Below are 12,506 nucleotides of genomic sequence, written 5' to 3'. Positions count from 1 at the left end.
TTGCTGTCTGGAAAGTGGGGTGGCTTTGGGGAGCGTCAGGCCGGGCACCCCTACAGCCTCCCGGAGCCGTGCTGCCGCGGGCTCGGCACTGCCCTCCCGCCGGGTCCCGCTGCCCGCGGGGCAGCTGCACTCACGGGCACCGCTCCGCTGCTGCCGCCCCGCCGCCGCCATCTTCCCGGGCCGCCTGCGCGTTGCCGGGCGACCCGGCGGCGCGCGGTCACGTGGCGGCGCGGGCGGGGCGCTCCGAGTCCCGCCGGCACTGCCCCTTCCCTCACGGGCTCCGGGCGCTGCCCCGAGTCCCGCCGGCACTGCCCCTTCCCTCACGGGCTCCGGGCGCTGCTCCGAGTCCCGCCGGCACTGCCCCTTCCCTCACGGGCTCCGGGCGCTGCCCCGAGTCCCGCCGGCACTGCCCCTTCCCTCACGGGCTCCGGGCGCTGCCCCGAGTCCCGCCGGCAATGCCCCTTCCCTCACGGGCTCCGGGCGCTGCCCCGAGTCCCGCCGGCACTGCCCCTTCCCTCACGGGCTCCGGGCGCTGCTCCGAGTCCCGCCGGCACTGCCCCTTCCCTCACGGGCTCCGGGCGCTGCTCAGCCGGCGCTGCGCGGGCACCTGCCGTGAGAGGCCGCCGATTCAGCTGCACAAATGGCTGCATTTCCTTTCGGTGGCTGCTCTGATTTAGTGCGGCCTCGCTGAAGGCACGGGCTCCATCTGTTCGGTGGACGTTTCCTTTCAAAATACCTATTCAGGCGTTTTGCCAGGAGAATCCCAGTTTCGTTGCACAGGTAAATGCTGATGGAGAAATGTAGTATCTGCTCAAGCTGGTGGTGCGTGAGTACAGGAAGATTGGTGCTGTGTTAGTAACTGCAGCAGGGGTTTAGATACTGTCACAGTAACTATTTTAAAGAGAAGCTGGACACTGAACTTTGGCCTTTACAGTCTGCATGTTTAGCTGCAGCACAACTTCCCATCGCAGTAGTGACCATAAATAGTTGGCTTTGTTTGAGTATTTTCTTCCAAATTTTTCTCCTCTGAGCACAAGGTCAGGGGTAAGAACATAGTACTTGTGTTTATATAAATAATTCTCTTTTTTGTTTGTTTTGGAAACTGTTTTCTCACAGCTATGAAATTTCTGTTGGTTTTTGATTTTGACCATACAATCATAGATGAAAATAGTGACACCTGGATTGTGAAATGTGCTCCTGAGAGAAAACTTCCTAATGGATTGAGAAACTCCTACCAGCCAGGACATTGGACAGAATATATGGGCAGAGTCTTTGTCTACTTGGGAGATAATGGTGTCAAAGAAGATGAGATGAAAAGAACTATGACAACAATTCCTTTCACTGCAGGAATGATAGATCTTCTGGGATTTATTGGCGAGAACAAAGAGCTGTTTGATTGCATAATCATTTCAGATTCTAATACAGTATTTATTGACTGGATTTTGAAAGCTGCTGACTTCCATAAAGTGTTTGATGAAGTGTTTACAAACCCTGCAGCATTCAGCAGCACTGGCTATCTTACTGTACAGCACTTCCATGCTCACCATTGTGCAAAGTGCCCTAAAAACCTTTGCAAAAGGAAAGTTTTAAAAGAATTTCTAGACAAACAGTTGGAGCGAGGAGTAAGTTATACACAAATTGTATATATTGGTGATGGTGGGAATGATTTATGTCCAGTAATGTTTCTGAAGAAGAATGATATTGCTATGCCGAGGCAGGGGTATACCTTGGAGAAAAAGATTTCTCAGCTGGCCCAGAGTCTCAGTCCTGTACAGTGTTCTGTTCTGGTTTGGTCATCTGCAATTGACATTATGTCTTACCTGAAACTGCTTATAAAGGAATGATTCAAATGAGAAAAGGAAACATTGCATTTTAACTTCCCTTACATTTTAACTTCCTGGGAGAGAAAAACTGCTTGTGTATAAAAGTTCAACATTGTAAAATTGGGCTATTATCTGAAATTACTTTTTTTTTAAACACAACATAAAACTCTTTATGTTCAATCCTGGTAATAAAGGGAAAGTGAAGTAAAAAAGGCCTTCTAACATAGTACAGATTCCAGCATAAGTGGGGTTGGGACAGGACTTGTCATTATTTTTAGTCTCCAGCCCTTTACCAACTATATAACTGACCTTTGCAGTCCCACACACTTAGGGGAAGGAGTAGGATTAGTGCACAAAAGAATGAAATTCTTTACTTAGAAAACATTAGGTGCCAGGAGCATGGTTCTGGAGTTGTTGACTTTTATACTTCTTAGATCTGATGGCAAATTTGCTTGTAATCTTGTTTAATCTGAAGATGCATTTATATTTTCAATCTACTAAATATTTTACCAAACAAAATTATTTTTAATAGTTTGTTTTGTCTTGTATTGTAAAGACAATAAAAGTTGCTGTCATTGACAAATGCAACACAACTAATTAGTGTCATGTATTCTGCTGGCCTGTGTCATCAGGCACCTGTTCTTGTAAGGGCCTGGAGAGAGCAGACGCAGGTGTGTCAGCCTTTGCCACTCAGACCCCTTCTCTTCTGGAAAGCGGTAAGGGTGTTGCTCTTTTGTTTAAAGAAAAGTCTCTCTCCCATTCTGACTGCTGCACTGACAGCGTGCTGCTGCCACCCTGTACAGAGCTAACACTGGTTTGATCTTCCATGCTGACAGCTCTGAGTCAGCCAGATGCCTTTTTCCTCCTTGGTTTCTGCTGCAGCGCACAGGCCCACAGAATGGTACATATATAAATATATGTTTACACTGATTTTACCTGTTCATTCTCATCTATATCTGTAGTACAATCTCATACAGGCTGGAAGGGAAGATCTATGTCCATTTGAACTTTTAAACAGAATTGTGCTGTCTTTAAGTAGCATGAAGGAATCATTTGTGAACATGGAGTCTTTATCACTGACAGTGAGATTAGCCCCAAGTGTTGGACTATGCATATAAAGGTATTAAAAATAAGTCTCATTAAAATTAAATAATGTGTTTTCATGCCAAATGTTTTTGTTCTTATATCCCACAAAAGATTCAAAATGATTATGTAGTCTGCTATTAAACTGAGGTCACTTTTAGCTTAAGTGCTTTAATACCTGAGAGATTAGTCCAACTTTTGCAGCATCTCAGTTGCAGATGTCTGAGGTATAGCTCAGCAGCCTACAGTTGCTGTATCTGTCTTCCTTTGTTTTCTGCACAACGTTCTCATTTTCTAATGGACATTTGATGATGTCACTGTCTTCTTTTTCCTTAATTGGAGATTTTTAAGTGGTCTTGCCTGTTTTCAGGCTGATAGTGTATATAACATAAATTTCCTTTGTGTACTTCCTTCCTTGCCTCACCTGTTTTACTGTATTGTAGAAGGTTGCATTGAACAGTCTGCTGCATAAGATGTCTGAAGTAATATACTTGAGTTCTCAGGAACCTTGGCGTAGTGATAGATATTTGATAGGTGACTGAGATGTTCATATTCAGGATCTCGCCCTATTGTCTTGTGCAAGGGCACGAAGACATCTTAGGACTAGTGGATCTCAGGTTGTGGCAGATTTAAGTTGTCTGGTTTACAGGTCATACAAACGAATGGTAATGGCTGTTGCAGAGGGCAATTTCATTATTACTTTGGGGTTTTAAGTTGTTGCCCTTGTTAAATGCCTTAGCTGGCAACTAAGTAGAGCTGCTGGCACACTCCATCCCCCCACCCAGTAGGGAAGAGAATTGGGGAAAAAAAGTTCAACCTCGTGAGTTGAGATGACAACAGTTTAATAACTGAAACAAAATAAAATATAGTAGTACTAAATGATTATGATAATTGTAATGAAAACGAGAGAGGAAGGAATGAAGTCCAAGAGTGCTCATCGCCCACTGATAGATGCCCAGCCCACCCCAAGCAGTGATCAGCCCCTCCCAGCCAACTCCCCCCAGTTTCTGTACTGAGTGTGACCTCCTGTGCTATGGAATATCCCTTTGGCCAGTCTGGGCCAGCTGTCCTGGCTCTGCTCCCCCCAGCTCTCTGTGCAGCTTCTCACTGACAGAGCATGGGAAATGAAAAGTCCTTGACTATGGGTAAGCACCACTTAGCAACAGCCAAAACAACAGTGTGTTGTCAACATGATTCCCATAGTAAATCCTAAACACAGCACTGAACCAGCTAGCAAGAAGGAAATTAACTCTGTCCCAGCCAAAACCAGGATACTTGTGTGTTTCCTTAATTCTAGATGTGCTGCTGAATGTTCCAGATTCTGTGCTGGTCTCTTCTGTGGTTTTCAGAACTTAGTTATGGAATAGCTTGCTTTTAGTTTGTCCACAGATCTCAGTTACTGCTTACTTAAAAACAAACAAAAGCAATATATCAATGGTTACTCAGCTTTTTCTTCCATTAACACCAACTATTGTTCTTTTAGCCTTAAGGAACATACCTTGTAGTTTGCTGTGAGAGTAAGAAATGGGATAGAAAATTGTTTTTCATGTCAAAAAGGGGTTCTCTTTGTGGTTTTGATGAAAGTGCTGAAGCAGGACTTGAGAGTAGATTAAGTGGAGTACTTGAAATATTAGCAATTATGTTCTAATCACTTCAAGTAGCAGGTAGAGCTGATATTTGCTAGACAAAGTGCATGTTGGACACCAAAGAAATTTTTCAATTCCAGTAGGCAGACCATTAAGCTCTTAATCAGGTCTTGTTTGGGTTTTTTCCCCCTCTTAATAAAAGAGAGGCCTTCTCTGAAACATCACAATTACCAAATTTTTCCACATTTGCTTACAATGGAGGGGAGATGAGTATCTCCAAGGAGTGAAGCTGGTTTAAGCTGGTAAACCAATCAAAAGAAATGGAGAAGCTCCTTGAGGGGGATGCATGTACAGCACTAAGTGTCGCTGACCTCCTGACTTGCTCTCTGGGAGGGAGATGAGTTAGGTAAAAATGTTACCCAAAAAATGCATTAAAAAGGCACATTATGTATGGGAAACTTTCTGTATGGTAACAGGTCTGCTATTGTATACCACTACTATGAGAGGACTTAGCCTTAGTATTGTGTGCTGGTAGGATAGCCAAGACTTGGAGGAAGTTCCTGCTTGTCCATGGGAAGCTGATGAAATGGAAAATGCAACCAAAAGAAAGCTGTTGGCATGGGGATGTATAAACACTTAGGGCTGTACAAGGGAATTTTATAGAGAAAGAAATGGAGTAACATAGCTGAGGGACAGGCTCATATCAGACATCAGAGCTGTTCTAATTCCTGGGTTACACTACAAAACTCCAGTTCTCTGGGCTAACAATACATCAAGAGGGGTTGAAAAAAAGGCAGGCAAAGATGTGTGAAGGTGTGGGGAATTTTTGGCTTTGTGGGGTGCTTTTGTTAGTTTGGATCACTTCATTTTTGTTTTATGTTACTGTGTAAAGGCCAAGGGCCAGTTTGAATCCGGTTGCATGGTTAGCATGGGAGGAAGGATGGCAGAGGGGTACGACCATATACACTTTCCTGTTTGGATTTCCTTACTTCATACTTCCGCTGGGCATTGTGGTGGAAGTACCACCAGTAATTAAAAGGAAAATATGATGCGTTTTCATTTATGTTGAGTGAAAAACTTTCAAAATTTCTCCTTTTGGGTATTGTTGCAGTTAGCTAATAATAACATTCACCTCCTTTTGGTAGGAAAAATTACTGGCAGTTCTTTCAATCTAGGAAAGCTCTGGCAGGGCAGGGAGAGCCTGGCTGCTGGATGCAAAGGATCCAAACCCTGCTGCAGATGAAGAAGAGCCCACAGCTGCTTGAACCCAGAGGATGCTGTGTTTCAAATAAAGAAAATGTGTTGCTAGCAGAGAAGAAAATTACTTCTTAAATTGCGAATCACATTTTCAGAAGTTTTAAAAGTCAATATAGCCTTCTTCCTGAAAAATTTACTTATAGTTGGAATCTGTTTGTCGGTGTGACTGTCCTGCCAGGTTCAGGAGTCTGGGGAGAGCTCTGGCTGCTCCCTTTCGACTCCAGCCCTTCGGTAATGGGGGAGCCCTTGGATCTTGCTGTTCTTCCCAGTATCGGCTCCTCCGAGTGCCTGGGAGCACGAGGCGCCTCTGCGAGAGGCACCTTCAGGTCGCTGACAGCGGCAGCCGAGGCCCCTCGCTTTGTTGTGTGGCTGAGTGACACCGAGCTGGTGACGCTCCCCAAGCATCTGCTTCTGTCCCTAATACGGCCGGGCCTTCTGTCACCACCGCTGACAGCCCGTAACCCCTGCCCCGGGTGGGGAGCGCCCGGGCGGCGGCAGCAGCAGTTCGGGCCGGACCTTGCCGAGGCGAGCGGGCGCGTGGGGGTCGGGCTGGGCGCCGGGGACCGCCGGCTTCACGGAGGGGTGCGCGGGGGGGCGGCCGGGGCACCAAAATAGGAGCTGTCGCCGCGGCCCCGCTGCTCCCTCCGGCAGCGGCTCTTCCAAACACGGTCACGGGCCGCCGCGGGCTGGGACCCCCCCTGGCCGCGGCCGCGCTCTTCAAGGGGGTAAGCGCCGCGCCGGGTGGGCCGGGCGGGTCCGCAGCCGGAGGGCGGCCGGGCTGCGCGGAGCGGCGCGGACAAAGCGGCGGCGGCTGCGGGGCGCGGCGATGGCCGCGGCCGGGCAGGAGGAGTACGCGTACCTCTACAAGGACTCCGCGCACCCCGCCGGCTTCCTGGAGGCGTTCCGGGCTTTTTACCTGGACGGGCTGTTCACCGACATCACCCTGCAGTGCGCTTCGGGGGTCATCTTCCACTGCCACAGAGCTGCCCTGGCAGCCTGCAGCAGTTATTTTAAAGCCATGTTCACAGCCGATATGAAAGAAAAATCCAAAAACCAGATCAGTCTTCCCGAGCTCAGCCATGCAGTACTGGAAGCCCTCGTGAATTACGCATACACATCACAGATCCAGATAACAAAGAGAAATGTCCAAAGCCTACTCCAGGCTGCAGACCTGCTCCAGTTCGTGTCAGTAAAGAAAGCCTGTGAGCAGTTTCTGGTAAGGCACTTAGATACTGACAACTGCATTGGGATGCACTCCTTTGCTGAGTATCATGATTGCTCGGAGCTAGAGAAAGAGTCGAGAAGGATATTGTTATGGCAGTTTGAAGAAGTGTGGAAGCAGGAAGAGTTTCTGGACATTGGCAAGGAGAAGCTTTCTTACATTCTCTCCAGAGAGAATCTCAATGTTCAGAAAGAAGAGGCAGCCATTGAAGCTGTCATTAAGTGGGTTGCACACAACGTGGAAGGAAGAATTGAAGACATCTGTGAAGTGCTGAGCTGCATCAAAGTAGACTTAGATAACGTATATTTGAGGTCAGCTTTAAGCCTGCAAAAAAAATGCCGACTCGATGACAGTAAGATAAGGTCGCTCATATATAATGCCCTGAACCTCAATCCCAAAGGTCTTTCCAGAAGATCCACAGCAGCCATGTATGTGATTGGAGGATATTATTGGCATCCCTTATCAGAAGTGCATGTTTGGGATCCTTTAACCAACGCATGGGTCCAGGGAACGGAGATGCCAGATCACACCAGAGAGAGCTATGGGGTCACTAGCTTGGGACCAGACATATATGTGACAGGAGGTTACAGAACAGAGAGCATTGAAGCTCTTGACACCGTGTGGATATATAACAGTGAGAGAGATGAGTGGACAGAAGGCTGCCCCATGCTTGACGCAAGATATTACCACTGCGCAGTTTCCTTGAGTGGCTGCATTTATGCATTGGGAGGGTACCGAAAGGGAGCTCCAGTCCAAGAAGCTGAGTTCTATGATCCTTTAATACAGAAATGGCTTCCCATTGCAAACATGATCAAAGGTAGGTAAATTCTTGTATGGTGTCTGCCTCCAATGTAGATTTTTTTGCACTTGCCATTTTTAAGTGCCATGGAAACATTTTGGGTTTGATACAAGTTCTAGAGAAGTCCATGGGAATCTCCTGTTAATGTTAGTGGGCTTTGGTTCAGGTCTTCACTAGCCAAATGACTGCAAACATCCAAAAGCTATGCTGGGCAGTGCCATAGAACAGCAGGTAGAAAAGTAAATGGTAGTCTCAGTTTAATTTTGCCTCCTTTCAAGAGTAAAATTTCTGTTCAAATTAGAAAGAAATTAGAAAACTACCCGGGATTAGAGCCCATTCAGTAGATGATCAAAGAGCAAGCTCCAATAAAGGGACTGTATTATTTTTATATAAGATTTTCCATGCAGTCATTTATAAAGGTGTCATAATTTAAAACTTCTTGCATGAAGTTCCTTCCTATTTTTCTGTATCATCTGTTTAGGATCCTTTGTTTAATCTTTAGTGTGAGGATAATGAAAATCACTAATACCTGTTTCTAGCAACCAAAGTAGTGATCTACTGTAAATATATGAATCACAGCCTAACCAAAGGGTATTGGCCCTGAGATGAGCTCAGTTGTTCAGAGCATGGTGCTAAGTAATGTCAAGGTCACCAGTTTGATCCCTGTATGTGCCATTCACTTAAGAGTTGAACTTAATAATCTTTCTGTGTCTCTTCCAACTCAGACTACTATGTGATTATTTGTAACAGTAACAACAATACTACAATTATACATTTTATCATACATATTTATAAATTAATACAAATATTTACAATTAATTATAAAAATGTACTGTAAGTTGATGCAACATAGCATATTTCTACATACATGAGAATTTTTGGACATATATGTAAAAGAAAAAAGCAGCCTTCTACAACTTTCGCCATTGTTTGTATATTTTCCTTAAACATTGCTACTGTTTTCATTTCCTTCAAAAGCAGAAATGCTAATATGCATTCAAAATGCTAATAATGCTTTCAAAAGCAGAAATATGCTAATACTATGAGTTATGTATTCTATGCAGTTGTTTTGCTGTTTTCTGTGTGAAACTACTTTTATGTTCAAACCCCCCATTGCTTTATTTCATTTTGTTGTCCTAGAGATGGAGTTAACATGGCTCCATTCTGTTTGTGTCCTTGTTTATACAACATCTCAATTAATAATACCATGGGAATGATGAAAAGTATCAGAAAAGATATCCTGAGACACTGAACAATCTCAACTCCCATTACCTTTGGTCTTGCCATCTAAGTGATTTTTTAACAACTTAGTGAAATAATGAAATTAATTCCCTATTCCAAAATCAATGAGACTATGTGACTTTAATCACCGCCTAAAAATCCTGTGAACTAATGTGTGGCTGTATTATGTGCAATATGTATTGGTTACTGCGGTTTTATTTAGTCATTCTTGACTTACGCTGATTTCTTGATAAATCTCTTTTATTCACATTCAATTAAATACTTGCAAGCATAATTTCACTCTAAAATATTAACGAATCATTTGAAATGGAATTATGGATGGATGAGACCATGGTTATTTCATGCAGTCTGAACACGTTTGACTTTCACACCATGTACAGGTGTTGGAAATGCCACTGCCTGTGTCCTGCATGAAGTCATCTACGTCACTGGAGGTCACTATGGGTACAGGGGAAGCTGCACCTATGATAAAATCCAGAGATACCATTCAGGTAGCAACGAGTGGAGTATAGTCACTACAAGTCCACATCCAGGTAAATAATTTCTCTAACAAACGTAGAGCTTCATTTGATTACTTGTACCTGGCAGTCCTTAAGCCCAGTTAGGTGTTTTTTGCATATTCCTGATTAAAAAAGGAAATGCCTGTAGGGCAGCAAGGGCGATTTCCAGACGCTGAAAGTGGAAGGGAAGACCTTCAAGCATCTGTTCTTTAGAAATCACTATATAATACTGAATTAAGGAATGTCCACATTATATTAAATAATGTAACTTTCTGTAAAATCTAACTATTCATTGACATTTGACAAAAATAATTTATGTTAATTTTAAAAGGGTTTTCTCTGTGTTCCACATCTGATAACAGTAAGTTCTTACTGAAATTTTCGCTGAATACTGGTGTGTCGCTGTTGAGCCGCTAGCAGAGTAAAAAACCCAGTTCTCAGTGGCAAGAAGGAAAAGGACCTTTATTGTTTTGATTTCATCATATATATAGAGTTTTCAAAGGTCACCCAGATTGGTCAGTCAGAAACCTCCCCCTAGGCCTGATTGGCCAGGCCTGCACCATCCAGATCTTGGGACACTGTTTTTAATAACATCCAAACTTTATTTATAAAACACAAAAGGAATTCTCATGGGAAAGACCTGTGCTAGCCACACTGGTGCTGTAGTGTAACAGAAAATCCTGAGGTGTCTCCTAAGCTCAGTGAGGACACTCAGCTGCCCTCAGCGGTGCCCAATGTTTTTCAGGTACTTGTGGTTTAAGTTAATGTTATCATGCTGAGTTGTACTGTATTCCTTTCTTTCTGAAGAATACGGATTGTGTTCAATTACATTACAAAACAAGATCTATTTTGTGGGTGGACAGACCACGATCACAGACTGCTACGACCCAGAGCAAAACGAGTGGAAGCAGATGGCTCACATGATGGAGAGAAGGATGGAGTGTGGCACGGTGGTTATGAACGGATGCATCTATGTAACAGGAGGATATTCCTATTCAAAAGGAACATACCTGCAGAGTATTGAGAAATATGACCCTGAACTGAATAAATGGGAAGCAGTAGGTAATCTTCCCAGCGCTATGCGGTCACATGGCTGTGTCTGTGTGTATAATGTGTAAGCATTTAATTTTCTTCTTGCTGTTGCAGAAAACAGCAGATGCAGTATTCCTAACAGTACTGATTACCTCATGATGAGTTGTCTAATACAATCTCTTAGCGCACATTGTTAATAACTAGATATAATTTGTTCTTATTTTAAACAATTCAGCAATATAAATGCGGTAACAATATTTCCATATATTTTTCAGTCCAATCATTCTTTGTCATGGAGGTTCTCAAATTACTCTTCTATAATACTTTGTGCAGCTACATAGGAACTACTGTGAAAAAACTGATTTGTTTTTGTTAATCAGTGGGTGAAACTATGATTTGGTGCTAAGATGAGTAAAGCCAAACAAAATACATCTCTAAGGACTAATGGCCTTAAGATGAAATCTTTGTATTGTGAAGGTAGCTATAGAAATGGATCATTGACACAAGCTAAATGCATGGTACATACAGAGCAATATTACTTGGATAACTTGGTTATCAGATTCAGAAATGGGCATTTACAGGATGCCTCCAATGCTACCTTCAAGTGCCAGAGCAAAGCAGAGCTTGGGCTAGGAATGAGGGAAGAAATGTCAGTAGCAGCCCCAGACCACAAGCCAAAAGCATGCACTAGTTTTCTGGAAGGAGAAGTACAAGGGCATTTGAGAAAAGTACTTCTTTGCCATTCTCACACTCACTTTGACACTGCCAATGAGAAATGAAAAGACTCTGCAAAGCTTTGCAATGGAATCTTTGGCTGATGAACAGGTATTTATAGTTTGGGTTTTCTCGGGGGGAGAGAGGATCAGAGAAAAGCCTTAATGTGTTAATGTTTTAACTCATTTTTAACATCAATTCAAGATGTGTGCCTGTGTGGAATGAAAGGGGGAAATGAGAGAGACTGGAAAATTCTTAACATCCCCCTGAGATTCAAACTTCTCTGTTTTGTTTAATACCGTTTGATCTTTTCTAAACTGTGACTTGAGCAAAGGTCAGCAAAAATGAAGAAACTGGTCAAAATATGCTATACATGAAGAAAAAAAATTATCTATATGACTGATTTATTTATTATTTATATTGAAAGTTAATACAAGATCTCTGAATTCTGTGTAGAAAGTAGACTTTTGTAAAGTGATATATAGACAAACAGATCATGCTCTGAGTGGCCTAATAAGAGTGATCAAATGAAGAAATGCTTTGGGGAGCAGTAAGGCTCCTTCAGCACTGATCCCCCAGTCCAGCTTACAAAATGACTGCAGAAACAGCTGTTAGGTATTGGTGTGAGAGGCAGGGACAACACAGGGCTGCTATAGGGTGTGGTGGGAACTTCCCACACCAGCACTGCCACCTAAAACTAAATTTGGGTTTTATTGGATTTCTCAGATACAAAGAAATGACTTTTCAGGGTTACTCAGGTAAACCCTGAGTTTGTATTTCTTTTTCTTGATTATAAGCATTGCCAACTTTTGTTGTTGTTCTTTCACAGTTTTATGCTTTTTCTGACTTGCATTTGACTGCTGGTAGCAGGCAGCACTCAACTCTGAGCTTTGATGTGAAGTTCTGTAGTGTGTATGTACAGTTCTTTTTTTGATATTTTTGTATGTCACCTCACTATGTCAGAAGCTTGTGTGTGTGTGTGTTTTCAGTGTTTTGCTTTGTTACCAGTCCCACTGAGAACTATTTAAGGATCCAATGTAATTTGTGTAAAGACTCTAAACTCTAAAGAGGTGTGGAGAATTGAACTCTGAGGCTGTTTGAAATGCGTGGGCCAAAGGTGGGTGAAAGAAATAAAGGGAATTTGTTTATCCTGGAAGTCTCCACATCTGAGAATTGTTCAAGGGCAGGTAGAGATTTAAAGGAGAATGAAGGTGATCTTTGTATTGAATGAAACCACAGTGAACTCAA

The 12,506-nt window shown here is 43.4% G+C and overlaps 3 protein-coding genes across 3 annotated transcripts in view; 2 read left to right on the top strand and 1 right to left on the bottom strand.

Annotated features, from left to right (window-relative positions):
* CFAP210 (cilia and flagella associated protein 210) overlaps positions 1–1,120 on the bottom strand; it is a 9,293-nt gene extending 8,173 nt beyond the window's left edge. Inside the window, exon 1 of the mRNA XM_085066510.1 lies at positions 135–1,120. Within this exon, the coding sequence (XP_084922636.1) occupies positions 135–171 (37 nt within the window). The 5' untranslated portion in view covers positions 172–1,120. The remainder of the gene's footprint in view (positions 1–134) is intronic.
* PHOSPHO2 (phosphatase, orphan 2) overlaps positions 1–2,416 on the top strand; it is a 2,585-nt gene extending 169 nt beyond the window's left edge. The window contains exon 2 of the mRNA XM_085066517.1: positions 1,117–2,416. Within this exon, the coding sequence (XP_084922643.1) occupies positions 1,119–1,844 (726 nt within the window). The 5' untranslated portion in view covers positions 1,117–1,118 and the 3' untranslated portion in view covers positions 1,845–2,416. The remainder of the gene's footprint in view (positions 1–1,116) is intronic.
* Positions 1–12,506, top strand: part of KLHL23 (kelch like family member 23) — a 12,670-nt gene extending 164 nt beyond the window's left edge. The window contains exons 2-4 of the mRNA XM_085066509.1: positions 5,668–7,788; positions 9,393–9,545; positions 10,320–12,506. Coding sequence (XP_084922635.1) covers positions 6,576–7,788; positions 9,393–9,545; positions 10,320–10,630 — 1,677 coding nt within the window. The 5' untranslated portion in view covers positions 5,668–6,575 and the 3' untranslated portion in view covers positions 10,631–12,506. The remainder of the gene's footprint in view (positions 1–5,667; positions 7,789–9,392; positions 9,546–10,319) is intronic.

This window comes from Lichenostomus cassidix, chromosome 7, assembly GCF_008360975.1.
Source record: "Lichenostomus cassidix isolate B80296 chromosome 7, HeHo_3.0, whole genome shotgun sequence".
Classification (NCBI taxonomy): domain Eukaryota; kingdom Metazoa; phylum Chordata; class Aves; order Passeriformes; family Meliphagidae; genus Lichenostomus; species Lichenostomus cassidix.
The sequence above is the reverse complement of the archived record's forward strand: the minus strand, read 5'-3'. Positions and strand labels throughout refer to the sequence as shown.